General features: G+C 70.7%; 1 protein-coding gene across 1 annotated transcript; it reads right to left on the bottom strand.

Moving 5' to 3' along the window:
- Positions 1 to 1,209: 1,209 nt before the first annotated feature.
- LOC142830338 (RRP12-like protein) lies at positions 1,210 to 26,967 on the bottom strand. Its single transcript, XM_075934476.1, has 34 exons — positions 26,829 to 26,967; positions 24,984 to 25,219; positions 24,552 to 24,635; positions 24,170 to 24,246; positions 23,691 to 23,796; positions 23,379 to 23,495; positions 20,564 to 20,702; positions 19,919 to 20,046; positions 19,672 to 19,770; positions 19,331 to 19,422; positions 17,945 to 18,056; positions 17,679 to 17,770; positions 17,482 to 17,596; positions 16,744 to 16,886; positions 14,577 to 14,698; positions 14,054 to 14,118; positions 13,768 to 13,930; positions 13,539 to 13,690; positions 13,314 to 13,381; positions 12,929 to 13,022; positions 12,415 to 12,573; positions 12,212 to 12,292; positions 11,854 to 11,959; positions 11,547 to 11,654; positions 9,546 to 9,703; positions 9,169 to 9,260; positions 8,062 to 8,211; positions 6,888 to 7,057; positions 6,515 to 6,631; positions 6,174 to 6,223; positions 5,939 to 6,017; positions 3,607 to 3,674; positions 2,993 to 3,075; positions 1,210 to 1,575 (listed from the first exon to the last, which is right to left on the bottom strand). The coding sequence occupies exons 1-34, from the start codon at positions 26,965 to 26,967 to the stop codon at positions 1,473 to 1,475; spliced, it is 3,867 nt and encodes a 1,288-aa protein (XP_075790591.1). The 3' UTR covers positions 1,210 to 1,472.

The raw sequence follows: 26,967 nt of genomic DNA, 5'->3' as shown, positions 1-26,967 counted from the left end.
GGGAGGCCAGAGCGCAGGTGCACGCCCCTCGCAGAGCCAGCCCCCCCCCCCTCCTTCGGGGGAGGCCAAAGCGCAAGTGCACGCCCCTCACGGAGCCAGCCCCCCCCTCCTTCGGGGGAGGCCAGAGCGCAGGTGCACGCCCCTCACAGAGCCCCCCCCCCTTCGGGGGAGGCCGGAGCGCAGGTGCATGCCCCTCACAGAGCCCCCCCCCCCCTCCTTCGGGGGAGGCCAGAGCGCAGGTGCACGCCCCTCACGGAGCCAGCCCCCCCCCTCCTTCGGGGGAGGCCGGAGCGCAGGTGCATGCCCCTCACAGAGCCCCCCCCCCCCTCCTTCGGGGGAGGCCAGAGCGCAGGTGCACGCCCCTCACGGAGCCAAGCTCCCACCCCTTCCGACCCATGGGCCTCGCTCCCAGCTCGGGGCTGCCTGGGGCCTGTAGCAATCCCCGCCCCCCACCCCCCACGACAGGCAGGCACCTGAGGGGGGAGGGTTTCGCCGCACGCTGGGATCAACTGGCCGCCTGCCCCCGGGCCCCTGGAGCCCCCAGGTCCCTGCCTGCAGCCTCAGTGGCTAAGGCGCCACCGCAGGCTCCTGGGCTGGGACTGGGCGCCCCCCGTTGGCTCCTTGGCTTTGGCACTGCAGGCGGGGGTGCCGCCAGGAGGCCTAGTTCCCTCCGAGACATTCCTCTGCTTCCCCACTCTCGGGGCACCGCCCCACGGACCCGCTGGGATCACCCCACACGGACCCACAGCTGGGGCGGGGCCTGGCCTGCCCTGGCAGACTGCTCAGCTCAGGCCAGATCCTGCCACCTCCTGCCTGCCCACTGCCCCGCCTCTCCGGCCCTTGCCCCAGGCTACCAAGGACTCTGGTCCAAGACAGGGCCATGGGGGGGGGGGAAGGTTCTGCTGTAGTGTCCCCCCTCCCCCGTTGCCTGGCCCAGCCTCTGCCGCCAACCCAGCCCAGCCATCTCTGCACCCCCGACCAGCCACCACCCAGCCCCGTGTCCCACAGGCCCCCCGGCCGGGCACAGGGACGGGACAGGCTGGGGGGGCAGCTGCCCAGCAGGCAGGCGCTCTGCCCCACGAGCCAGCGAGTACGTTTACAGCCCCCCAGAGGTGTGGGGCAGCTTGCCCCGGGCAGGGGTAGAACTCCCATTGCCAGGCCCCGGGGGGGCAGGGCCTGCTGGCGGGAGAGATGGCGAGGGAGCAGGGGGAGGTGGGCACCGTGTTTATTGCTCTCTATGCCAGGCCAGAGCTGCCCAAAGTGGCTTCCTCCTCCCAAAAACGGAGGGCCCAGCGCCTGCCCACCAGTGTCCGGAACAACCAGCCTCTCACGCAGCCTCCATCACCCCAGCAGGGCCACGCTGAGAGCCCGCCCTGCCCCACCCCAGAGCCACCGGCCGGGGCGGGCTCTGGGTGGGCTGGGGACGGGCTGGCCAGGGGCAAAGGGGCGGCTGACAGTCCCGGGGCTGCGGCTCACACCCGACGGTCCTTCTGGCGATGCTTGCGCCCGGTCTGCGCGCCCCGCTGGGCCCCCGTCATCAGGCCCCTGAACTGCCCCTGCATCTTTGCCTTCTTCCTGGGCAGGGGAGGAGCAGAGCGCACGGGTCAGAGCAACCCTGCCCGCAGGCAGCCCCACGGAGTCCCAACCGCGCCAGCCCAGCCTCACCCAGCAGGGGGCGCTGTGGGGAGGGGGGAGAGAAGAGCTCCAGGCCATTCCAGCCCCAGCCTGTCCCAGCAGAGGGCGCTGTGGGGGGGAGGGGGAGAGCTCCAGGCCATTCCGGCCCCAGCCTGTCCCAGCAGGGGGCGCTGTGGGGGGGAGGGGGAGAGCTCCAGGCCATTCCAGCCCCAGCCTGTCCCAGCAGGGGGCGCTGTGAGTAGGGGCAGAAGCAAGTGGGGGAGGAGGGGAAAAGAGCTCCAGGCGATTCAAGCCCCAGCCTGTCCCAGCAGGGGGCGCTGTGGGGGGGAGGGGGAGAGCTCCAGGCCATTCCGGCCCCAGCCTGTCCCAGCAGGGGGCGCTGTGAGTAGGGGCAGAAGCAAGTGGGGGAGGAGGGGAAAAGAGCTCCAGGCGATTCCAGCCCCAGCCTGTCCCAGCAGGGGGCGCTGTGGGGGGGGGGGGGGAGCTCCAGGCCATTCCAGCCCCAGCCTGTCCTAGCAGGGGGCGCTGGGGGGGGAGAGCTCCAGGCCATTCCAGCCCCAGCCTGTCCCAGCAGGGGGCGCTGTGGGGGGGGGGAGAGCTCCAGGCCATTCCAGCCCCAGCCTGTCCCAGTAGGGGGCACTGTGGGGGGGGAGCTCCAGGCCATTCCAGCCCCAGCCTGTCCTAGCAGGGGGCGCTGGGGGGGGAGAGCTCCAGGCCATTCCAGCCCCAGCCCCAGCCTGTCCCAGCAGGGGGCGCTGTGGGGGGGGGGAGCTCCAGGCCATTCCAGCCCCAGCCTGTCCCAGCAGGGGGCACTGTGGGGGGGGGGGGGAAGAGAGCTCCAGGCCATTCCAGCCCCAGCCTGTCCCAGCAGGGGGTGCTGTGGGGGGAGGGGGGGGAGAGCTCCAGGCCATTCCAGCCCCAGCCTGTCCCAGCAGGGGGCGCTGTGGGGGGGGGGGGAGGGGGGGAGAGCTCCAGGCCATTCCAGCCCCAGCCTGTCCCAGCAGGGGGCGCTGTGGGGGGGGGGGGAGGGGAAAAGAGCTCCAGGCCATTCCAGCCCCAGCCTGTCCCAGCAGGGGGTGCTGTGGGGGGGGGGGGGAGGGGGGGAGAGCTCCAGGCCATTCCAGCCCCAGCCTGTCCCAGCAGGGGGCGCTGTGGGGGGGGGGGGAGAAGAGCTCCAGGCCATTCCAGCCCCAGCCTGTCCCAGCAGGGGGCACTGGCTCCGAGCTGCAGCACCATGCACAGGCGTTACAGCGCACAGGGCATCTACTCCCACCCCAGCCTTAGAGTCGTCACGGCCCCAGGAGACCTCCAGGCCCGGCAGCTCCGGGCCCAGCCCCCCACAGGCCCCCAGTCGCACCTTCGGTTGAGCTTGGCTCTGTTCAGTGGGATGTAGGCGTAGGGGTCCAGCTGGCCTTTCTTCTTCATGTCGCCTCGGCCTTTCTGGGGAGCAGATGCGGGGGGGAGGGGGGTCAGGAGCCAGCGCAGCAGGCGACATGGGCCCTGATATAGCCACAAGGCCAGCAGAGATCCTGCCCTGCGACACCCTCAGCTCGGGGGCATCCGCCGAGCCCGCCAGCACAGCAGGGACCTGGTCCAGGGAGGCAGCCAGGCCAGGAAACTCCAAGGGCAGGGAAAGAGCAGCAAGGAACATGCCCCGGAGCCCCCCAGGCAAGGCCCCGGCACCCATGGCCAGACATGCTGACATCCAGGCAAGCTGCAGCTCCAGGCTGGGAAACCCTCGCCAGGGAATGGCTCAGCCCCAAGCAGCCGATTCCTCCTGCTGCGCCAGGCCCACACGCTGCCTCTGGGGGCGCTGGCCCACCACCTGCTCCCTCCCAGGGGAGCCCCCAAAGGCCCTGGACAGGGGGCCGTGAGGGACAACCTCCTCCCCTCCAGGATCAGCTTTGCTCCACACCACAGCACGGGACCCTCAGCCTGCCCACCGAGAGCCCACCGCCAGGACCTCCTTACCTTGGCCTTGTAGTCTGCCCCAAGCGCCGGCCCCATGCCCAGCCGCCGGTGGATGCCGGAGCCTCCAGCTTAAAAACAGCAGCAAAACATGCATCAGAGGCAGCTCCGGGCCAAGATTTTGGGGGGAGGGGACGAGATCATACTACTGGAAGGGATCTCGAGAGGTCATCAAGTCCAGTCAGCAGGACCCAGCCCCATCTAGGCCATCCCTGAGAGGTGTGTCCAGCCTGCTCTGAAATGTCTCCAGCAATGGAGCTTCCACAGCCTCCCCAGGCAACTGATTCCAGCGTGGAACCCCCCCGACAGGCAGGAAGTTTTTCCTAATGTCCAACCTCAACCTCCCTGGCTGCAGTTGAAGCCCCTTGCTGCTTGTCCTGTCCCCAGAGGCCAAGGGGAACAATTTCCCCCCCCCCCATGTGACGCCCTTTTAGATACTTGAAAACCGCTCTCATGGCCCCTCTGTCTTCTCCTTTCCAAACTAAACAAGCCCAGTTCCTTCCGCCTCCCCTCAGAGCTCATGTTCTCTAAACCCTTCCTCGTTCTTGTGGCTCTTCTCTGGCCCCTCTCCCATTTCTCCACATCTTTCCTGCCATGTGCCCAGACCTGGACACAAGACTCCAGCTGAGGCCTGACCAGCGCAGAGCAGAGCGGAAGAACGACTCCTCGTGTCTTGCTCACAACACTCCTGTTCGTGCAGCCCAGAAGCACGTTTGACTCGTATTTAGCTTGCGGTCCACTGACACCCTAGATCCATCCCCTTTGGGCTCCTTCCAAGACTGTCGCTTCCCATTGTGTGTGTGAAATGGATCGTTCCTTCCCAAGTGGAGCACTTGGCATTTGTCCTTATTAAACTTCATCCCATTGACCCCAGACCCTTTCTCCGGTTTGTCCAGATCAGTTGGAATTCTGACCCTGCCCCCAAAGCTCTCGCCACCCCTCCCAGCTTGTATCATCTGCAGACTCAATAAGCGTCCTCTCTCTGCCAGTATCCAAATCGTTGATGAAGATATTGGAGACCCGGTCCCAGACCAGAGCCCTGCGGAACCCCCTTGTTCTGCTCTTCCAGCAGGACTGGGAACCGTTAACTCCTCTCTGAGAACAGCCATGCAGCCAGTTACGCACCCACCTCACAGTAAGTCCCATCTCGGTTGTTAATGAGAAGATCATGTGGGACTGTATTAAATTCCTTAATCAAGTCTAGAGCAGGGCTGGGCAATAATTTTTGATGGGGGGAGGGGTGCACGCCAAGGTTTTGGAAAGTGGTCGAGGGCCACACTCTTCCATGCTATTAATGCAGAGGTGAGGTCTGGGATGGAGGTGGGGTGCAGAAGGGAGCTTGGAGTAAGAGACTGGGGTGCTGGAGGGAGACCAGAGTCTGGGAGGGAGTTGGGGTGAAGCAGGAGGTTGTGACCTAGGGCAGGAGGGGATTGTGATCTGGGGCAGAAGACTGGGGTGCCAGATCTGGGAGGGGGTGTGGGGGTAAGAGGGGGACAGAGGGTTTGGGTATGTTGGGGGCGAGGGGGCAGAGGGTTGGGACAGGAAAGGGCTGCAGCGCCAGAAGCAGGCTGTGGCCAAGAGACTTATTCGCCAGCTGCCAATCTCGCCTGCCTGCCTGCCGAGCTTAAAACGCTTCCAGCCAGCCTGCCTGGCCATGTGCCTCATGAATAACTGAGCCCAGGACAGGGGCGTGGTTCTTCTTGGCTGCCTGTTATTCCAACAAGCAGCTCCCATTGGCCGGTTTCTGCCAGAAAGGGGCCCATGCGAATGTGCTGAGGTGGAGTGGCTCCGAAAACGCCCCCCTCCCCTGCAGGCTGAAACAGAAAGAAGCCCTGCAGCCGGGTTTCTGCCTGGGGCTCCCCCTGCCTCCAGGGGCCGGACGCGGTGGCTTGGCGGGCTGGATCCAGCCCACAGGCCTGGTCTAGACATAGCACATCTACCGCTTCCCCTGCACGAGGCCTGTTACCTGGCCCCAGAGCGACCAGGCTGCTTTGCCACGACTTGCCCTGGGCCTGTCACCGCAGGGCGCCCAGCTGGGTGCAGATCTCGGCTGCCCGGTTGCTCCTGGCACGGACGTGAAGCTGACGGGGATGGGCGAGAGCCAGGGGTCCACAGGGACCAGCACAGAGCTGGGCCGCTCACCCCCTGCATGCTGCCCCGGGGACCCCAGGCTGGAGTGACTGAGCCCCAAGCCCCACGCTCCTGCGTAGATCCCGCTGCCCAGGAGCCAGCCCGGGCGGGGAAGCCAATGCCAGCACCTGGGCACAGGCTGCTCACCGGGAGCAGGCCGGCCAGCCCCGCACCCCGGAGACGGCGTCGTGCGCTCTGGACTCACCTCTGTACTGCGCCTGAGTCCCGGCCTCCGGCTCCTCGTCCTCCGCCTCCTCCCGGAACCGGCGCTTCTGAGCCTTCTTCTGCAGAGAGGGGCCAGGTCAGCCGGGAGCGGCCGGGGCCCCGGGATCTGCTTTGCTGGAGACACCGAGCAGAGCCCTGGGCCAGAGCGGCTGTCTCAGTCCGGGGGCCGCAGCCCTCCCGCAGCCCTGGGGCAGGCGCCCAGCCCTGGTACTTACACTCCGGATCCCCACTTCCTGCATCAGGTCGGCCATCTCCTCATCCACGCCTGGAGCAAAGAACAGCCGGGTCAGAGCTGGGAGCCAGGGCCCCATGCCCACCCAGCACCAGCTCGGGGCCCGACAGGGCTCCTTGAAAGCCTGACGGCTCTTGGGGGGCCCAGAGCGGCTTTGGCAGCAGAGACAGCCTGCCCAGGCTGCAATGGTGCCCGGCAAGGGGCCACCCCAGAGCCATTGAGCGGCCCACGCCAGCTGCGGGCACTGGGGCTGGGAGGGGGCAGCCAGACGCTGGCGCCTCCATATGGGATCCAGGCCCCTGCCTCCCCCAGCCTGGTCAGTACCTTTGGCTCCCGCATCATCCTCGTCCTCCGGGTCCTCGCGGATGATCAGGCGCCCGTCCGCGGACACCTGGAAGTCCTGGCTCGCTCTGCGGGCCCTGCTGCCGCCCGGCTTCGTAGCTGGCTCAGCCGAGAGAGGGAGGGTTAGCGAGCCAGGCGCCCCCGGCCCAGGCACACCGGGCTAGGGCCAGGAAGGGCCCGGGCTGGGACCGTGCCCAGCTCCGGCACAGCCGCGGGTCTCCCCACTGTGCGCAGCTCCCCACGCCCCAGCCACTGCGCATGGGGGTGACCCAGACAGCGGGGGCAGTGGCCACGGTTCCCTGGCTGGTGGCTGAGCCCCGGCCCGTCCTGCCACAGCGCACGAGCTGCTCCTTACCCAGCACCCGCTGGGCCACGTTGGGGTCCAGGAAGTTGAGGGGCTCGTCCCCTTCACCCTCCTTCAGCCAGGCCTGGCCCTTCCGCCGCGCCTGCTTCCTCTGCTCCTTCCCGAGGCGTCTCTCCCCCTCCTCCGAGTCCGTGTCCGAGTCGGCCAGGAGCTCCTCCAGGCTGGGGCAGGGAGAGACCGTGCAAGGGGGCGGGACAGGGCAAAGCCAGACCCCCCTCCGGCCCCAAGCCTGGGCCTCTGGCCAAACCCGCCCCCCAGCCCGGCCCTCTGGGCACCAGACCCTCCCCTTCCCCCACATCCCGGCCCTCTGGCCAAACCCGCCCCCCAGCCCGGCCCTCTGGGCACCAGACCCTCCCCTTCCCCCACATCCCGGGCCTCTGGCCAAACCCGCCCCCCAGCCCGGCCCTCTAGGCACCAGACCCTCCCCTTCCCCCACATCCGGGCCCTCTGGCCAAACCCGACCCCCAGCCCGGCCCTCTGGGCACCAGACCCTCCCCTTCCCCCACATCCCGGGCCTCTGGCCAAACCCGCCCCCCAGCCCGGCCCTCTAGGCACCAGACCCTCCCCTTCCCCCACATCCGGGCCCTCTGGCCAAACCCGACCCCCAGCCCGGCCCTCTGGGCACCAGACCCTCCCCTTCCCCCACATCCCGGGCCTCTGGCCAAACCCGCCCCCCAGCCCGGCCCTCTAGGCACCAGACCCTCCCCTTCCCCCACATCCGGGCCCTCTGGCCAAACCCGACCCCCAGCCCGGCCCTCTGGGCACCAGACCCTCCCCTTCCCCCACATCCCGGGCCTCTGGCCAAACCCGCCCCCCAGCCCGGCCCTCTAGGCACCAGACCCTCCCCTTCCCCCACATCCGGGCCCTCTGGCCAAACCCGACCCCCAGCCCGGCCCTCTGGGCACCAGACCCTCCCCTTCCCCCACATCCCGGGCCTCTGGCCAAACCCGCCCCCCAGCCCGGCCCTCTAGGCACCAGACCCTCCCCTTCCCCCACATCCCGGCCCTCTGGCCAAACCCGCCCCCCCACAAGCCCAGGCACCAGAGCCCCCAGCACGGCCCCCCCAGCCCTGCTGCTCAAGTCTCCTAAGGGACAAGCCAAGCAGCGCCACGTCTGGGCTCGCCACGTGCCAGGCCCTGGGCCCATGGGCTGCCCCCGGCTGTACCTCTCTCCTCTGGGCTGGGGCGCTGCGGCCCCCTCGCCCCCCGCCGCCTGCTTCAGGGCTCGCTGCTTGCGGCTCCGCGCCTCGGCCTTGCGGATGTTCGCCAGCACCCTGTGGAACTCGGCAGGCAGCAGCCCCTGCACCAGCTCCAAGCTGCGGGGAGCGTGAGATCAGGAACCCCTGCCCGGCAGAGCCCCCCCCCATCGCCCCCCCGACACAGAGCGGCTCCCCCACACCCCACCTGCCCGGCACAGCCCCCCCCATCGCCCCCCCGACACAGAGCGGCTCCCCCACACCGCCCTTCCCCGCAGAGCCCCCCCCCATCGCCCCCCCGACACAGAGCGGCTCCCCCACACCCCACCTGCCCGGCACAGCCCCCCCCATCGCCCCCCCGACACAGAGCGGCTCCCCCACACCCCACCTGCCCGGCACAGCCCCCCCATCGCCCCCCCGACACAGAGCGGCTCCCCCACACCCCACCTGCCTGGCAGAGCCCCCCCCATCGCCCCCCCGACACAGAGCGGCTCCCCCACACCCCACCTGCCCGGCACAGCCCCCCCATCGCCCCCCCGACACAGAGCGGCTCCCCCACACCCCACCTGCCCGGCAGAGCCCCCCCCATCGCCCCCCCCCGACACAGAGCGGCTCCCCCACACCCCACCTGCCCGGCACAGCCCCCCCATCGCCCTCCCGACACAGAGCGGCTCCCCCACACCCCACCTGCCCGGCAGAGCCCCCCCCATCGCCCCCCCGACACAGAGCGGCTCCCCCACACCCCACCTGCCCGGCACAGCCCCCCCCATCGCCCCCCCGACACAGAGCAGCTCCCCCACACCCCACCTGCCCGGCAGAGCCCCCCCCGACACAGAGCAGCTCCCCCACACCCCACCTGCCCGGCACAGCCCCCCCCATTGCCCCCCCGACACAGAGCGTCTCCCCCACACCCCACCTGCCCGGCACAGCCCCCCACCTGTTGCTTTAGCACACCCCCTACCCCTGTTCAAAGCCCAGGGAGAAGGGCAAGAGCCCATATGCCCCCCGCCCTGCTGTCCTGAGGCTCAGCCGTGGGCAGCACCCGAGCGCCAGCCCCACCCGCCCGGCCCCACTCACCCGAACTTGCGGATGAACTTGGTGAAGAGGTTCCTGAGCTTCATGCGGAAGTGACGCCTCATGTCGTCTGTCAGGCGCCCCAAGGCCTCCAGCTGCCGGGACAGAGCGTCACCCTCCGGCCCCGGGACGGCACCCCCACCCCGACCGTGCTCCCTGCCCCCGGGGACGGCACCCCCCCCCATGCTCCCTCCTCCAGGGATGGCACCCCCACCACTGTGCTCCCCCCAGCACGGCATCCCCCCCCCCGTTCCCTCCCCCAAGGACGGCCCCCTCCCACTCTGCTCCCTCCCCCCGGGACGGCACCTCCCCCACTGCGCCCCCTCCCGTGCTCCCCTCCCCACTACTGGTCAGCAGGTGCGAGCACCCAGCCCCCTCACCATCATCTGGACGTGGGTGGCCAGCAGCTGGGTGTCCAGCAGCAGCAGCGCCACCTTGAGGAAGCCCAGCGCCGCCTTGACCACGTCCCGCGTGCGCGAGCCCAGCAGCAGGCAGATGTTCCGCAGCAGCTGCTCCGCCGCCGCCAGCCCCATGAGATCTGCAAGAGGCACAGGGCTCAGGCCGGGGAGAGGGGGCAGCAGTGGGGGGAGCCGGGCAGCATGCTCTCGCTGGCGCAGAACCAGCCTGGGGGGCAAGGGGGGGAGCCGGGCAGCATGCTCTCGCTGGCGCAGAACCAGCCTGGGGAGAAGGGGGGGAGCCGGGCAGCATGCTCTCCCTGGCGCAGAACCAGCCTGGGGGGGAAGGGGGGGAGCCGGGCAGCATGCTCTCCCTGGCGCAGAACCAGCCTGGGGCGGAAGGGGGGGAGCCGGGCAGCATGCTCTCCCTGGCGCAGAACCAGCCTGGGGGGGAAGGGGGGGAGCCGGGCAGCATGCTCTCCCTGGTGCAGAACCAGCCTGGGGGGGAAGGGGGGGGAGCCGGGCAGCATGCTCTCGCTGGCGCAGAACCAGCCTGGGGGGAAGGGGGGGAGCCGGGCAGCATGCTCTCCCTGGCGCAGAACCAGCCTGGGGGGGAAGGGGGGGAGCCGGGCAGCATGCTCTCGCTGGCGCAGAACCAGCCTGGGGCGGAAGGGGGGGAGCCGGGCAGCATGCTCTCCCTGGCGCAGAACCAGCCTGGGGGGGAAGGGGGGGAGCCGGGCAGCATGCTCTCGCTGGCGCAGAACCAGCCTGGGGGGAAGGGGGGGAGCCGGGCAGCATGCTCTCGCTGGCGCAGAACCAGCCTGGGGGGAAGGGGGGGAGCCGGGCAGCATGCTCTCGCTGGCGCAGAACCAGCCTGGGGGGGAAGGGGGGGAGCCGGGCAGCATGCTCTCGCTGGCGCAGAACCAGCCTGGGGCGGAAGGGGGGGAGCCGGGCAGCATGCTCTCCCTGGCGCAGAACCAGCCTGGGGGGGAAGGGGGGGAGCCGGGCAGCATGCTCTCGCTGGCGCAGAACCAGCCTGGGGGGAAGGGGGGGAGCCGGGCAGCATGCTCTCCCTGGCGCAGAACCAGCCTGGGGGGGAAGGGGGGGAGCCGGGCAGCATGCTCTCCCTGGCGCAGAACCAGCCTGGGGGGGAAGGGGGGGAGCCGGGCAGCATGCTCTCGCTGGCGCAGAACCAGCCTGGGGGGGAAGGGGGGGAGCCGGGCAGCATGCTCTCCCTGGCGCAGAACCAGCCTGGGGCGGAAGGGGGGGAGCCGGGCAGCATGCTCTCGCTGGCGCAGAACCAGCCTGGGGGGGAAGGGGGGGAGCCGGGCAGCATGCTCTCGCTGGCGCAGAACCAGCCTGGGGGGGAAGGGGGGGAGCCGGGCAGCATGCTCTCGCTGGCGCAGAACCAGCCTGGGGGGGAAGGGGGGGAGCCGGGCAGCATGCTCTCCCTGGCGCAGAACCAGCCTGGGGGGGAAGGGGGGGAGCCGGGCAGCATGCTCTCCCTGGCGCAGAACCAGCCTGGGGGGGAAGGGGGGGAGCCGGGCAGCATGCTCTCGCTGGCGCAGAACCAGCCTGGGGGGGAAGGGGGGGAGCCGGGCAGCATGCTCTCCCTGGCGCAGAAGCAGCCTGGGGGGGAAGGGGGGGAGCCGGGCAGCATGCTCTCCCTGGCGCAGAACCAGCCTGGGGGGGAAGGGGGGGAGCCGGGCAGCATGCTCTCGCTGGCGCAGAACCAGCCTGGGGGGGAAGGGGGGGATCTTGGAGCTCCTGATACCATCACGGGGGGCGGAGCCTGTGGGTGGGCGGGGCCATCCCTTTAGCCCCGCCTACTGCCAGGTCTCAGCACCCCCTAGCCTCTGGGCCAGGGCAGTGTGCAGGTGCTGCCAGGTGCGACCCGGCCCCGGGCCTGGCTCTAGGCATCTGTGGAGGAACCCAGGGCCCCGCTCCAACCCCAAACCCCCCTCCCTGCCTAGCCCCCCGACGCACCTTTGAACTGGAAGAAGAGGCGGGTCAGCGCCAGCACCGTGCAGCTGATCATGGCGACGGAGCCCGTCAGCCCCGCACAGACCAGGAGCAGGAACCGCTGCATGGCGCCTGCGCAGGAAGGGAGGCTCCGCGTTAGCCCAGTGCCAGGGGCTGGGAGGCACGTCTGCCGGGGCAGAGGGGCAAGGCCATGCAGGACAGGCCTCTGTGCCCCACGGGGAGAGGGGGAAGGCGGCAGCTCCCGGCTGGACCAGTGAGTTAGCAGTGGGGAGGCCGTGGCAGAGGCAGGGAGGGGAGCGGGCCGGCTCACCTTCTGGCGTGGGGCCGAAGCGGAGGAAGGCCTGCCCCATCTCCACCAGCAGCAGGAAGGCGTTCTTGCGGGCCCCCACCGACACCTCCTTGGTGCAGAGAATCACCTGGCGGCGCACAGACCTGTCAGTGCCGGCGCCCTCCCCGCCAGGCCACCCTCTGCCCCCCATCAGTCAGCATGCGCCCTCCCACCCAGACCCCCGGGGCCAAGCCGGGACACGACTAATTAGCAGCATCCGCAGCCGGCAGCGTTCCCGCGGGTGGTGCACGTCTGCGCATGCCTCGGTGCACAGAACAAAATTTATTTTGCACATCAATGGGTCAGCCAAGCAGGAACCTGGAACGTGACCCCTGCTCACCTCTGGCACCAGGGCCGTGACGAAGTCCTCGTGCGCAGCCGGCAGCTGCTTCACCACGTGGAAGAGGCACTTCAGCCGTGGCTGGGGAGGGGAGCAAGACAGCCCCGTCAGGCCTCGAGAGACAGGCCTGCATTCGCCCACCCCCGTCCATAGTGTTCGGCCAGGGCCGCCCCGGGCGCCCTCCCCAGACCCCCCAGCCTCACCCTCTTGGCGGGGGAGGCGACGCTCTGGAGAGAGCCCAGCAGATCGCTCTTCAGCTCCTCCAGGTGGCTGTGGACGAAGGCCTGGCAGGGGCCCTGGGGGGCAGCGCACACCTCCTCCAGCACGCGGTACGCCTTCTTCTGCAGCCTGTGCTCCTTGCTCTGCGGGCACACGGCGCCAGGTGGCATCAGCCGAGACCTGCCTGCAGCCCAGCCCCTGCCCAGAGCCGGCCGAGACCCCCCCCCCCCCGCCCCGCAGCCCAGCCACTGCCCGGAGCCGGCCGAGACACCCCCCCCCCCCCCCCCGCAGCCAGCCCAGACCCCGCCCACAGCCTGGAGCCAGCCGTGTCCATCTGCCACCCAGTGCCAGCGCCTCCCCCACTGCGCAGAGCCAGGGCCAGCAGAGCCCCCCCCCCCCCCCCCCCCGGGACGTGGGAGAGGCGGCAGGAGCCAGGCTGCCTCCAGCCCAGCAGGGGAGCAGGCGGGATCGTCCCCCGGGGCCCGGCCCCAGACTCACCTGCAGGGCGGGCTGGATGGTGCGGTAGAGGGCGCTGAGGGAGGGCTCGTCGGCGTAGGGCGCCATGGCGACGATCAGGTCCAGGATGGAGAGCCTGCCGCGGAGAAGGGGGCTCAGCCCTGCTGGCGGGGGGGGGCGGCAGGGGGATGCGGGGGCCTTGGGCACGGGAGGGCTCTGCCCAAACAGCCTGACGTGGCCCCAGGCCAGGACCCCTCCCGCCCACCCAGCACCCCCACCGTGCCGCCGGCCTGGAGCTGGGAGGGGCAGAAGCCGGATGGAGGGGGGCTGGGGGCCAGGTCCCCACCGCACAGGCCAACCCGCCCCCGTCCTAGGGCTTCACCCGCTGCCCCCGAGGGCCTGGGCCGGCGCTCGACCGCCGCCTTACCTGGTGGACTCGGGGCTCTCCGGGCTGCTCAGTTTCTCGCTGGCTTTCTCCAGGAACCCGCACACCATCTGCAGGGGGGATGGGCCACCCGCCCGGGTCAGCGCACATGGGGCACCCCCAGCCCTGCCCCCGGCCCCGCTGCCTGGGCGGAGGGGCTCCTCCCCAGCCCAGCAGCTGCACAGCGACCCCCCCCAGGCCTGGCCCCGCAGCAGGCCCCCACCTCACCTGCTGGTCAGCGATGGTCAGGTAGACGCGGACGGTGTCCAGCACGGCGCGCCGATGGGCCGCGCCCCCCCCCTCTCCCGGCTGGCTGTACACGTTGAACAGGATGGGCAGGAAGTTCTTGGCAAAGCGGGCGACCTCGGCCCGCTCGGCATCTGGGGAGGGGCACACGGCATGAGGCTCTGCACGGGGCCTGGCCCCAGCCCGGCCCCAGCCCAGCCCCGGCCCTTACCCGTGGGGCAGCCCTTTCCGATAAGCGTGCGCAGGGCCTGGCACACGGTGAGCCGCAGGTCTGCCCGCTCGCTGATGGCGGTGCCCAGCGTCCGCGCCAGCCCCTTGAAGGAGGCCACCACGTCCGTGGGCCTGGTGCAGAAGCCGGGTAGCAGGGTCCAGATCTGCAGGGAAAGGAGGCGGCTGAAGGGAGGGAGGGGGCCCAGCCCCACAGCACAGACAGCCAGCCTAGCTGCCAGCCCCAGGCCCGCCCCCAAGGCCCAACGGCCCCCCCGCGAACCCCTCACCTGCCACTGCAGCGTGTCATAGAGCTTGGACTCCAGACTCTTCCCGGCCTGTGCCAGCTCCGCAGCTGCAGCAGAGACAAGGGAGATGGTGACGGCTGCAGGGGATGCCTGGACCCGCCCCCCGCGGCTCCGGCCAGACCCGCTCGCCACAACGTCCCGAGTCCTGCAGCAGCAGACTCCTTCCCCAGGGCAATGCCCCGCCTCCCCACCCCACACCACCCCTGCCACGCCAGGCGGCAGCGCCCACCGGGAAAGCCCTGGGTTACACCCTGGCACCCAGCGTTAGCCCAGCCACTGGGCACCCCGGGGGGCCATGGGCAGGCTCTGGGCACACCAGGCAGCAGGGCAGAGCCAGGTACCCAGAGGGCGGCCTCTGCACCTGTAGGAGACAGGCCAGGGTGCAGCTATTCAGCCTGCCTGCCCCTAGGGACCACGCCCAGCGAGGGGGCCACACCCCGCAGAGGGCTGAGGGGAAGGGCCCACAGCCCTGCGAACGCTGCCCCGGCTGCACCTCCCCCGTTACCTCTGCGTTGCAGGGAGGCCGCCAGGGGCAGGAAGTAGCTGGTGAAGAAGCCAAGGCGCGTGTCCTGGACGTGGTCCCGGAGCACCGGCAGCAGCCAGCTGCGGGGGAAATCCAGCGTCTCTCTGCAGGAAGCACACGGGTGAGGGGCAGTGGGACACGCCTGCCGGCCCCTCAGATCCGCGGGACCCGGGACCCACCCAGCCTGGGGGCCGCCCCCGGGACCTGCCCGAGGCTCCGAAAAAGAGCGAGAACGTCATGGGCAGGGCAGGGCTCTGGCAGCCGGGCCGCGTGGCACCGGCTGGACTTGCCTACACGTCGGTAGCGTGGGCCTGGCGTCCGCCTGCAGAGAATGGAGCCCTGCATGGACTCCAGCTTGGGACAGACGCACACAGGGGAGCCCCTCCCCATGGCCCTGGGGTTCCTCCTCAACCCAGCTTCCCCGAGGCTCCGTGCTAGGACCCGAAGCTCTGAACACAGAGGTCGGCGTAGTCGTTTGTCCCTTCTCTGCTACCAGCCTGCCCCCCCGAACTCTGCGGCTGGCGCGTCAGCCTCTCGCTCTGTGAGTAACCCCGGAGATTGGAGATGCCTGGGCCTTTGGGACGGGAGGAACCTGCTGGGAGGTAGGGGATGGGTTAGAACCTCTCCCCTGTGTGAGGGGGGCTGGGGGGCACAGGGAGCACTGGGGTGTCTGAGGGGAGGTGGGGGATGGGTTAGAACCTCTCCCCTGTGTGAGGTGGGCCTGGGGGGGGCACAGGGAGCGCTGGGGTGTGTGAGGGGAGGTGGGGGATGGGTTAGAACCTCTCCCCTGTGTGAGGTGGGGCTGGGGGGCACAGGGAGCACTGGGGTGTCTGAGGGAAGGTGGGGGATGGGTTAGAACCTCTCCCCTGTGTAAGGGGGTTGGGGGGGGGCACAGGGAGCACTGGGGTGTCTGAGGGGAGGTGGGGGATGGGTTAGAACCTCTCCCCTGTGTGAGGGGGGCTGGGGGGCACAGGGAGCACTGGGGTGTCTGAGGGGAGGTGGGGGATGGGTTAGAACCTCTCCCCTGTGTAAGGGGGGCTGGGGGCACAGGGAGCACTGGGGTGTCTGAGGGGAGGTGGGGGATGGGTTAGAACCTCTCCCCTGTGAGAGGGGGGCTGGGGGGCACAGGGAGCACTGGGGTGTGTGAGGGGAGGTGGGGGATGGGTTAGAACCTCTCCCCTGTGTGAGGGGGGCTGGGGGGCTCAGGGAGCACTGGGGTGTGTGAGGGGAGGTGGGGGATGGGTTAGAACCTCTCCCCTGTGTAAGGGTGGAACTGGGGGGGCACATGGAACACTGGGGTGCCTGAGGGGAGGTGGGGGATGGGTGTGAGGGGGGCTGGGGGGCACAGGGAGCGCTGGGGTGTCTGAGGGGAGGTGGGGGATGGGTTATAACCTCTCTCCTGTGTAAGGGGGGAACTGTGGGGGCACATGGAACACTGGGGTGTCTGAGGGGAGGTGGGGGATGGGTTATAACCTCTCCCCTGTGTAAGGGTGGAACTGGGGGGCACATGGAACACTGGGGTGCCTGAGGGGAGGTGGGGGATGGGTGTGAGGGGGGCTGGGGGGCACAGGGAGCACTGGGGTGTCTGAGGGGAGGTGGGGGATGGGTGTGAGGGGGGCTGGGGGGCACAGGGAGCACTGGGGTGTCTGAGGGGAGGTGGGGGATGGGTGTGAGGGGGGCTGGGGGGCACAGGGAGCACTGGGGTGTCTGAGGGGAGGTGGGGGATGGGTGTGAGGGGGGCTGGGGGGCACAGGGAGCACTGGGGTGCCTGAGGGGAGGTGGGGGATGGGTGTGAGGGGGGCTGGGGGCACAGGGAGCGCCGGGGCGCGAGGGGATTTGCTTGTGAGGCTGCTTGGGGGCCAGAGGGTGAACAGGCGTGCTCGGCGGGGCTGGCCTGGTGCCTCGCAGAGGACCCGGGCTCGGGCTGTGAGGAGCCCTGGCGCTCAGCCATTCGCCCTCCATTGCGCCGAGGCGTCCTGTGGCACAGGCCGATCGGCGCAGGAGCTCTCGTGGGCGAAGACCCACTAAGGGGCCACAGGACGCCTCGGCGCTGTGCAGATCCCGACTCACACGGCTCCCCGATACTTGTCACCCTCAATCGAGCCTCTCGAGCGTCCCCCCAAGAGCCCTTGCTCCAGGCTTTACTCACTCGGAGCCGTCTATCTCCAGGGCCACGGCTTGTAGCAGCACCTCGGGGCCCATGCTGGCCACGGCAGCCCCCACCGCACGGTCCAGCTCGCTGGTGTGGGGGAAGTGCGGGGACTGGCGCAGGTCGCACAGCGACTGGAGACACTGCGGAGGCAGATGGGGCAGTCAGCCAGAGTCCCCCGCAGCCCGCAGGGCAGTCACCAACGGGCCAGGGAGCAGCCTGCATTGGGGCCGGCGTGTCGCCCCACCCTGCCGAAACACTGCCACGCAGGACCACAGCCCGAGCACTCCTCTGAGCACACCCCCGCCCACGCGCTCCAAGAGTGGCCATGGGGATGCAGCTGCCTCTGGGGAGGAGCGCAGCCCGAGTCCCACACTGACCCATAGCAGGCAGAGCGCGCAGGGAGGGGGCCAGGTCTCACGCGAACCGCTGAGCCCCAGGACAGCGCATGGCATCTGCTTCTGCCCGGAGCGTGGGGGCAGGGCGGCAGAGCCAGGCCGTGCAGCCTGAGGCATAGCAACGGGCTCCGGGCAGCAGGGAGCCAGCACGCTCACCCCCTCCGGCGGGCTGCGGCAGTATAGGGCAGCCCAGGGCTGGCTCCGGCACCCGCTCGCCACCCAAACGCCAGGGTCTGAGGAGCCAGCGTGACCGACCGGCTCCCCCAGCCTCCACCTGCCAGGCCCATGCCCGGGGGCCCCCCTCTCAGCCCCCCTGCCCAGGCCTCTCCCGGCTCCTCACCTTCCTCATGAAGGAGTGGCACTGCCGCCCACACGCCTCGAAGAACGCCCGCAGCACCTGCAGCACGGAGCCCCACGCCGCGTGGAACCGGTACGACAGGCCCTCTTCCACCGCCCTGCAGCAGAGCGCCAGTCAGCACCGCCGGGCCCTCGGGGCAGGCCGAGAGCCGGACGGGCGGGCCCCCCAGCCCCTCTCACCTGAACATCCTGCAGAGATGGGAGGCGGGTCCAGAGGCAGAGACGGGCCCCAGCTCGGCCACGTGGGGAGCCACGCATTCGCGCAGGAGGGCCTGGGGCGGGACAAGGGGGTCAGCCACGGCCCCCCAGCCCCGAGGGCCCGCAAGGGAGCAGTGGGGGCAGCTCGCCGGGGCCCCGAGGCTGCACACCCAGCCCTGCCCCCCGTGGGGGCTGAACAGCCGCCAAACCACCCACAGCCCGGCCGGGGGGGGCAGCTGCGACCGTACCTGGAGCGTCTGCGCCGCGGCCGCCACCACCTGCGGGTGCGGGGACAGGAAGCAGCTCATGGCGGCCGTGAAGAGGCGGGGGAGGTGCCCCCAGCACAGGTCCCTCTGCAGCCTGCAAGAGAGAGAGGGTCCAGCGCCAGGGACAGCCCACGCCCCACCCAGTCCCCGCCCCCAGCACCAGACCCCTCCCTCCAGTCCCCGCCCCCAGCACCGAGCCCCGCCCCCAGCACCAGACCCCTCCCTCCAGTCCCCGCCCCCAGCACCAGACCCCCTCCCTCCAGTCCCCGCCCCCAGCACCAGACCCCCTCCCTCCAGTCCCCGCCCCCAGCACCAGACCCCCTCCCTCCAGTCCCCGCCCCCAGCACCGAACCCCGCCCCCAGCACCAGACCCCTCCCTCCAGTCCCCACCCCCAGCACCGAACCCCGCCCCCAGCACCAGACCCCTCCCTCCAGTCCCCGCCCCCAGCACCAGACCCCTGCCTCCAGTCCCCCCCACCAGCACTAGACCCCTGCCTCCAGTCCCCGCCCCCAGCACTGAGCCCCCACCCCCAGATCCCTCCCTCCAGTCCCCGCCCCCAGCACCAGACCCCTCCCTCCAGTCCCCACCCCCAGCACCGAACCCCGCCCCCAGCACCAGACCCCTGCCTCCAGTCCCCGCCCCCAACACCAAGCCCCACCCCCAGCACCAGACCCCTGCCTCCAGTCCCCACCCCCAGCACCAGACCCCTCCCTCCAGTCCCCGCCTCCAGCACCGAACCCCACCCCCAGCACCAGACCCCTCCCTCCAGTCCCCGCCCCCAGCACCGAACCCCGCCCCCAGCACCAGACCCCTCCCTCCAGTCCCCGCCCCCAGCACCGAACCCCGCCCCCAGCACCAGACCCCTCCCTCCAGTCCCCGCCCCCAGCACCAGACCCCTGCCTCCAGTCCCCGCCCCCAACACCGAGCCCTGCCCCCAGCACCAGACCCCTCCCTCCGTCCCCGCCCCCAACACCAAGCCCCAACCCCAGCACCAGACCCCTGCCTCCAGTCCCCACCCCCAGCACCAGACCCCTGCCTCCAGTCCCCGCCCCCAACACCGAGCCCTGCCCCCAGCACCAGACCCCTCCCTCCAGTCCCCGCCCCCAACACCAAGCCCCAACCCCAGCACCAGACCCCTGCCTCCAGTCCCCACCCCCAGCACCAGACCCCTCCCTCCAGTCCCCGCCCCCAGCACCAAGCCCCACCCTCCAGTCCCCACTCAGCACCAAACCCCTCCCACATCCAATGCCTTCCCCCACAAGGGCTCCGGTTGTCCCCAGTAGCTCCAGCGCTCCCAGCCAACCCCCCTCACCCCAGCCCCTCCTCCCCCGAGGACCCTGCTGCCCCAGGTGGGCCCTGCCCGGTACCTGGCCAGGTTGCTGTGCGCTGCCTCCATGACGGCCAGCCAGGCCAGCAGCGGCTGCAGGTCACTCTCGCTGGGCACGTAGTCGTGCAGGGCCTGGCAGCGCAGGGTAGGCAGAGTGAGAGATGCCCACTACTGCCCAGCCCCCGCCCCCCACAGCCCACTACTGCCCAGCCCCCACCCCCCACCCCCTGCCGTGACCCCTCCTCTCAGCCCGCTACTGCCCAGCCCCCGCCCCCCACCCCCTGCCGTGACCCCTCCTCTCAGCCCGCCTACTGCCCACCCCCCACCCCCTTCAGCCCCACCCAGGGCCCCATGCCTTTCAGCCCACCCTGCCCCACTCACGGTGATGATGCGGGCGTTGAGCTCGGCCGACAGGCAGGCCGGGCCCGGTCTGGCGCTGAAGAGGCTGTGGAAGGCCTGCATGGCGCTCGCCGTCACCAGCTGCAAGGGACAGGGGTTGGGAGCAGGGGGGCTACGCCCCACTAAGCCCCACGGGTCACGCCCGGCCCCGCCGGAGACCCCTGCCCCCTCCTGCTGCCCCAGGGCCCCCTTCCCGACCCCGCCCAGCATGGCCCCAGCTCCCGCTCACCACGTGGCTGAGAGTCATGATGCGCAGCAGGGTCTCACAGCAGCTCTTCACCGCGGCGAGGGGCAGGCAGGGCAGCAGGGCCCGCAGCAGGGCCAGGACGTGCAGGGTGCTGGTGGCCTCCCTGGAGCCTGGGGAACGGGCGGGGTGAGCGCAGGACAGTCGCTGCCCGGCGGGCCAGGGCCCACGACCGGCCCCCGAACCCACCGGGCCAGGCGCAGCGCGGGGCCAAGGGACCCAACACCCCACCAGGGACCACAGGGCACGCCGGCCTTCCCACCCCCCTGCTGTGCACCCCCTCTTGTTCCCACCTCCCCCACTGTGTGCCCTGTGCGCCCCCTCCTGTTCCCACCCCCCCGCTGTGCCCCCTCCTGTTCTCACACCCCCCGCTGGGTGCCCCACACCCCTTCCTGATTCCCTGCCCGCTGTGGGCCCCGTGCGCCCCCTCCTGTCCCCACCGCCCCAGCAGTGTGCCCCATGCACTCCCTCAGGCTGCGCGTCCTATCTCCCTCCCATTCCTACCCTCCTAGCTGGGTGTCCCACACTCCCTCCCGTTCCCACCCCTCCTTGCACCCTATAGCCATGCGCCCCATACCCCCACAGCTGTGTCCCGCCACACCCCACCCTGTGCCCACGCCCCTCCCGTACCTCCAGACCTCTCGATCTCCTGCACACAGAACTTGGCTGTGGACAGCGCGGCCGGGTGGTGTGCGGGGGCCGCGTCGCCAAACATGAACTCGCTGCCCCGGAGGACGGAGCAGACTCCGTGCTGGGCTTCCTTCCGCACCTGCCGAGCATGGGAACAGGATGAGCAGGGGGCCTGGCCAGCCTCCTGCCAAGGGCTGGCCTGTGCTGAGACCCACTGGAGCGCGCCCGCCGGCTCGGCTGCCCCCGCAGGGCTGGGACCCTCTGGAGCGCGCCCGCTGGCTCGGCCGCCCCCGCAGGGCTGGGACCCTCTGGAGCGCGCCCGCCGGCTCGGCCGCCCCCGCAGGGCTGGGACCCACTGGAGCGCGCCCGCCGGCTCGGCCGCCCCCGCAGGGCTGGGACCCACTGGAGCGCGCCCGCCGGCTCGGCCGCCCCCGCAGGGCTGGGACCCTCTGGAGCGCGCCCGCCGGCTCGGCCGCCCCCGCAGGGCTGGGACCCTCTGGAGCGCGCCCGCCGGCTCGGCCGCCCCCGCAGGGCTGGGACCCGACCCTCGGGCACTGCCCAGACCAGGCACCTCACGCTGAACCCCAGCGGGACGGGTCTGACAGAGCCCTGAGCGCACAGAGCGCTGGTGCTGGTGCTGCCCTGGTCTGTGTGCACCGGAGCTTGTCCCGAGTGGGTCCTGGCGCCTCTGAGGAGCTTACGGGCTGGGAACACGCCCCGGCCGGTGCACCCTGGCGCTTTGCAGCGCTGGGCGTTGGCGTCTCCCTGATTTCAGCGCTGGGGCCGGGAGGCCCCCGAGAGCTCTGGCCAGCGCACGGGGGGCGGTTCAAGGCGGATGGCCTAGCAAGAAGCCCTGGCTGACACTGGGAGACGCCAACGCCCCTCTGAGGGGCCTGCCTGGGAACGGTCAGACCCGCACGTGGGCAACAGGTCACAAAACGAGGAGACTGGGCAAGAGAGGGGCACGTGAATGGTGATGAGGGGAAGTGAGGCAGAATCCCAGCCCTACGCACAGACCCACGGGGACTAAAACAGCTGCGACCCCAGAGAGATCTCAGAGTCGTGTGGAGAGTTCTCCGAAACGTCCGCTCCGCGGGCAGCAGCCATCACAACGCAAACCGGCTGTGAGGAGTCATTCAAAAAGGGATGGACAATGAGAGAGAAAATAGCTTCTTGCCATGGGACGCCCACAGCTTGAACACTGGGTACAGACGTGGCCACCTCACCTCGAAACAAAATATTCTGGCACTGAAAATAGTTCAGAAAAGGGCACCAGAGATTATTGCTGCCGTTTGGGCAGATTAAAAAGACTGGGCCTTTTCAGCCTACAAAACCGGAGACCGGGGGATAGGAGAGATCTATAAAATCGTGACTGGTGTGGAGAAAGCGAATCTGGAGAAGTTATTTATTTGTTCCCATAGCATAGGAATGAGGGGTCAGCAAATGAAATGAATACGCGGCAGGTTTAAAACAAACAAAAGGAAGTTTTTTTCCCACTCAGCACACAGTTAATCTGTGGAACTCCCTGCCAGAGGATGTGGTGAAGAACAGGACTTTAACAGGGTTCACAAAAGAGCTAGATAGATTCCTGGAGGTTAGGTCCATCAGTGGCTGTTAGCCAGGCTGGGCGGTGAGGGTGTCCCTAGTCTCTGCGTGTCAGAGGCTGGGAATGGGCGACAGGGGAGGGATCACGTGACGGTTCCTGGTTCTGTTCACTCCCTCGGGGCACCTGGCGCTGGCCAGTCGGAGAACAGGACCCTGGGCTGGACGGGCCTTGGGTCTGGCCCCGCCTGGCCGCTCTGAGGTTCGTACGTGTTTGGTTTGCTGGTTCTGAATGTGCCCCTGGTCTACACGTTCCTTGTGGAGCAGGCAGTTACGAGCGCTGCCTCCTACCCGACTGCCATAGCACGGGCCCAAATCCACAGACCCGCCCCCAGAGCAGGAGCAGGAGCAGGAGCCCTACCTGCTACCCAAGAGTCCTGAACCTGGCAGGCCCGGACAGCCCCTCCTCTCCGGCACGGGCGCCCTATAGCAGGCTCTGCGGCTGCACGCACTCCCCCCTCGGGCCTGTGCTGCCAGCACGCCAGCCTGCTCCAGGCACCCCGACTCCCTGAGGGAACGGCCAAGCATCCACAAGCCTCCTGGAAGCACCAGCTGTCTGCGCCAGCACTCACACGAGGACGCCTGGGCGCTCAGCCCTCCCCCAACCATTTCCAGTCCGGGGACAATGTGTGGGGCAGCACTTCCCACAGGGAGACCCAGGGGTCCGGCCACGCGGGAGAAGGCAGAAGAGGCCCTGGGGGCGCCTCCCTCCCACCTCATTCCTGCTCCAGCTCGCCTCCCCGGGGGCCTTGCTAGCAAAGGGGCCGAGGGGCCGGCTGAGGATTGGGACGTGTCCAGAGACTCGACTGGAGCCAGCAGTGGGGGGAGGGGGCTGACACCTGTCACTCCCCTCTTGCTCCCCCAGGAGTAAACCGCCCGATTTTGGACGCAAGCAGACTGGCCCAGGGACTCCGGGTGAGCTCAGAGTCACAAATCGGCCTGGGTCCGCGGCTGGCCCTTTGGGATGGCCTGGCCTGCACAGCCGCAGCTCAGCCCACGGGGCTGCCGGCGGTGACCCAGCAGAACGGTGGGTCCAAGGGGGCTGCGTGTGTGACTCCTGCCTGGCTGCGGGGGTGACGTGGGCACCCTCCCTGGCCGGCTCCATGGCTCTGCCCGCTTCCAAGCCATCCCCCGCCCCTCCCGTCTGCCGCGCCCTCGCTCCGCCCGCAGAGCTACGCGTGAGCCAGCTGGGCCACGGCTCCCCCGGGCTCACCTTGGGCTTGGCGTGGACCGTGAAGCTGAGCAAGCCGTGGTAAACCTGCATCGTGAGGGGGCAGCTCCAGGCGGCCAGGTCCTGCTTCCGCAGCAGCGTGGCCAGGCACGAGAGGACCTGCGGGGAGAGATGCCTGGTATCGGGGTCACGGCCCTGAGTCCGGCTGCCCTTCCCCCGCACCCTCCTCTAGGAAGGGCAGAACCCCGGGGGACACCACCTGCCTCCCAGGCTCAGCCCCAAGGGACGGGCCTGTGCCGGGAGCCCGAGCCAGCCCCCCAGGGCCCCGCCGCCCAGCCCCTCGGAGGCACTCACCCACCGCAGGGCGGAGGAGGGGCCGCTGCCGGCCTGCGAGGCCATGATGCCCATGAACACTTTGGAGACGTCCGAGAACTTCTTTATGAGCACGGGCCCCGGCACCCTGCGGGCACAGAGGGGAGGGTCTCAGCGCGGCTGGGGGCCCGGCAACGGGAGACTGTGGGGGACCACACGGCCTCCACCCGTGGCCTGGAGACCCAGGGTCTAGCCCTGCCCCCACATAGCGCTGGGTGAGCGGGATCCGCCTACATGGGCCAACAGGTCCCCCGAGCGCCGAGCTGGGGCCGGGCCAGGAGACACCGGGGCCCGCACGGCCCCCTGGGCTCACAGCCACCCTGTTAAGATGCCCCCTCCCCCATCCATCCAGACACCCCCTCAGCTAGCCAGATGACTCCAGCCCCCGCCTCCATCTACTCACACAACCCCCCAGCCTGCCCCCCGGCTGCGAGCCCTGTGGGGTGGGGGAGGGGACTCACCGCTTCAGCACCAGGTTGAGCAGGTAGGCGACAGCGGCCAGCGACTCGGGCGACTCCACAGCCTCCAGCGTCGTCATCTGGCAGCACAGGGGGGTGAGCAAGGGGGCTGCTCCAGGAGCTGCCCTCAGCTCCCCAGCCCGCCCCTACGGTCTGCCGCAGCCTGGCCCAGACCCGCACGGGGGGGTCAGCACCTGGCACTCCTAGCCAAAGCCATGCTGCCAGGGCCCTTCACCGACACCTCCGCCCCCGGCCCCCCAGCATCCCTGGCACAATCCAGTGCAGAGGGAGGGGTCAGGCCCTACCAGAGCCCCCAGCACAGGGCACAGTCCGGGCCACCCCCGCCTCCCAGCCCAGCCCTGCCCCCACGCACGCGGCCACTCACCAGAGCAGCGAAGTACTCCGTCTCGCTCTCCGTGCCGCCCTGCGCGCGGATCACCTCCGTCACCGCGGCCAGCACCGCGCAGATCTGCAGAGAGCACCACGGGTCACAGGCCTGGCCCCAGAACACGCCGCCCCACGGCGCCGGGTCAGGGCAGGGGGCAAGAGCCCGGCCCCTGAACACACCGCCCCACGTCGCCGGGTCAGGGCAGGGGGCAAGAGCCCAGCCCCAGAACACGCCGCCGGGCCAGGGCAGGGGGCAAGAGCCCAGCCCCAGAACACGCTGCCCCACGGCGCCAGGCCAGGGGGCAAGAGCCCAGCCCCAGAACACGCTGCCCCACGGCGCAGGACCAGGGCAGGGGCAACACACTCAGGAAGGCCCCGGAGAGCCCCCAGAGCAAATGCCAGCCTCCCCAGCTGAGTGCCCTGCACCTACCTCTTTGTGGGAGGCGGAGTTGGAGGCCCAGAAGCGCTGCACCTTGCTGAAGGTGACGTTGGTGCAGTCAGTCAAGCCGCTCAGGAAGGTGCCCGCGGACTTCTCAGTGACAGCGGCTCCATCGCCGTCCTCCTCCATGCAGGGCTGGGCGCCCTGGCCCACCCGCCCCGAGCACACGGCCCCCGACTGCAGCTCATTGTGCAGCTTCAGGGCATCCACCGTCAGGTTGCTCCTCTCTGCAGGACAGACACGCTCAGGGCTGGCGAGAGGATCCCTGCGCTCCCCGCCCTCCCCACCACTGCCAGGCACGAACACGGGCCCCCACGGGTGCTGAGGCAGGGCCGGGCTGGTCACGCGTCTTTCATGGCCCCTGGACCAGAGATCCCAGCTGGGAGAACTCGAACCCTGGCCCAGAGCCACTGAGCAGGGTCTACAAAGCTGCTCTCCTGGGTACAGACACCCCAGGCAGTCCAGGCCCAGGCCGGTCCGCGCCCCAGGCAGTCCAGGCCCGGGCCGGTCCGCGCCCCAGGCAGTCCAGGCCCGGGCCGGTCCGCGCCCCAGGCAGTCCAGGCCCGGGCCGGTCCGCGCCCCAGGCAGTCCAGGCCCGGGCCGGTCCGCGCCCCAGGCAGTCCAGGCCCGGGCCGGTCCGCGCCCCAGGCAGTCCAGGCCCGGGCCGGTCCGCGCCCCAGGCAGTCCAGGCCCGGGCCGGTCCGCGCCCCAGGCAGTCCAGGCCCGGGCCGGTCCGCGCCCCAGGCAGTCCAGGCCCGGGCCGGTCCGCGCCCCAGGCACGCCCTTTCGAAGCTGGGGGGCCAGCGGCCTCCCGCGCCAGTACGAGGGACGTGAACGACCAGTCGCTTCCCCAGCCCAAAGAGCCGGGGGTGGGGGGTGCTTCAAAGCGGCAGCGCCGTGTGGAGTCCGGAGCCAGCAGGGGATGCCCCGCTGACCCCACGCAGCGCTGCCGCCAGAAGGGAGCAGGGGCCGGGGGGGGCTGCTTGAGTCCCTGCTGGCCCCAGGCTCCCCGCAGCGCTTTCGCCTTCCAAGTCTAGCAGCAGCCCTGGAGCTGTCGCTACGCCTGGGAGGCCGGAGGCGCCTTCGCAACTAACCGAACAGTCAACGCAAGTGGCACCAACTATCGAGTAGCCAACGAATCGATATTTAACACCCCCCGCACCCACGTGTCCCTGCGTTTCTCAGTCCAGGGACCACTGCCCGGCCCGGCCTCGCATCGCCTTCCCCCGGCCAGCGCAGCCCCGGGCAGGATCCCGGCCAGACCCTGAGCCCAGGCTCCTGATCTCTGCAGCTCCCAGTGCTACGGGGCAGTGCGCCGCACACAGCCTGCCGGCCCCCCAGCAGCAGCCCCAAGGCACCCCCCGCCCGGCCCCCCCCGCCCGGCCCCGCCACAGCCCAGCCCCCCCACCCCCCCGACCGGCCCCGCCACAGCCCAGCCCCCCCACCCCCCCGACCGGCCCCGCCACAGCCCAGCCCCCCCGCCCCCCCCGCCCGGCCCCGCCACAGCCCAGCCCCCCCACAGCCCAGCCCCCCCGCCCCGCCCGGCCCCGCCACAGCCCAGCCCCCCCGCCCCCCCCGCCCGGCCCCGCCACAGCCCAGCCCCCCCGCCCCCCCCCGCCCGGCCCCGCCACAGCCCAGCCCCCCCGCCCCGCCCGGCCCCGCCACAGCCCAGCCCCCCCGCCCCGCCCGGCCCCGCCACAGCCCAGCCCCCCCGCCCCGCCCGGCCCCGCCACAGCCCAGCCCCCCCCCCGCCCCCCGCGACCGGCCCTGCCACAGCCCAGCCCAGCCCCCCCGCCCGGCCCCGCCACAGCCCAGCCCAGCCCAGCCCCCACCCACCGTCGGGCGCGCGGCCGAGGCGGGGGCGCGCGGCGCGGCGGTGGCGGCGGCCCGCGGGGTTGCTCTCGCTGCTGTGGCCCTTGCGCCAGCGCTGGAGCCCGCGCGCCGCCCCCGAGCGGAGCCGCCCGGCCTTGCCCAT

This window comes from Pelodiscus sinensis, chromosome 8 (genome assembly GCF_049634645.1).
Source record: "Pelodiscus sinensis isolate JC-2024 chromosome 8, ASM4963464v1, whole genome shotgun sequence".
In the NCBI taxonomy this organism is placed as follows: domain Eukaryota; kingdom Metazoa; phylum Chordata; order Testudines; family Trionychidae; genus Pelodiscus; species Pelodiscus sinensis.
The sequence above is the reverse complement of the archived record's forward strand: the minus strand, read 5'-3'. Positions and strand labels throughout refer to the sequence as shown.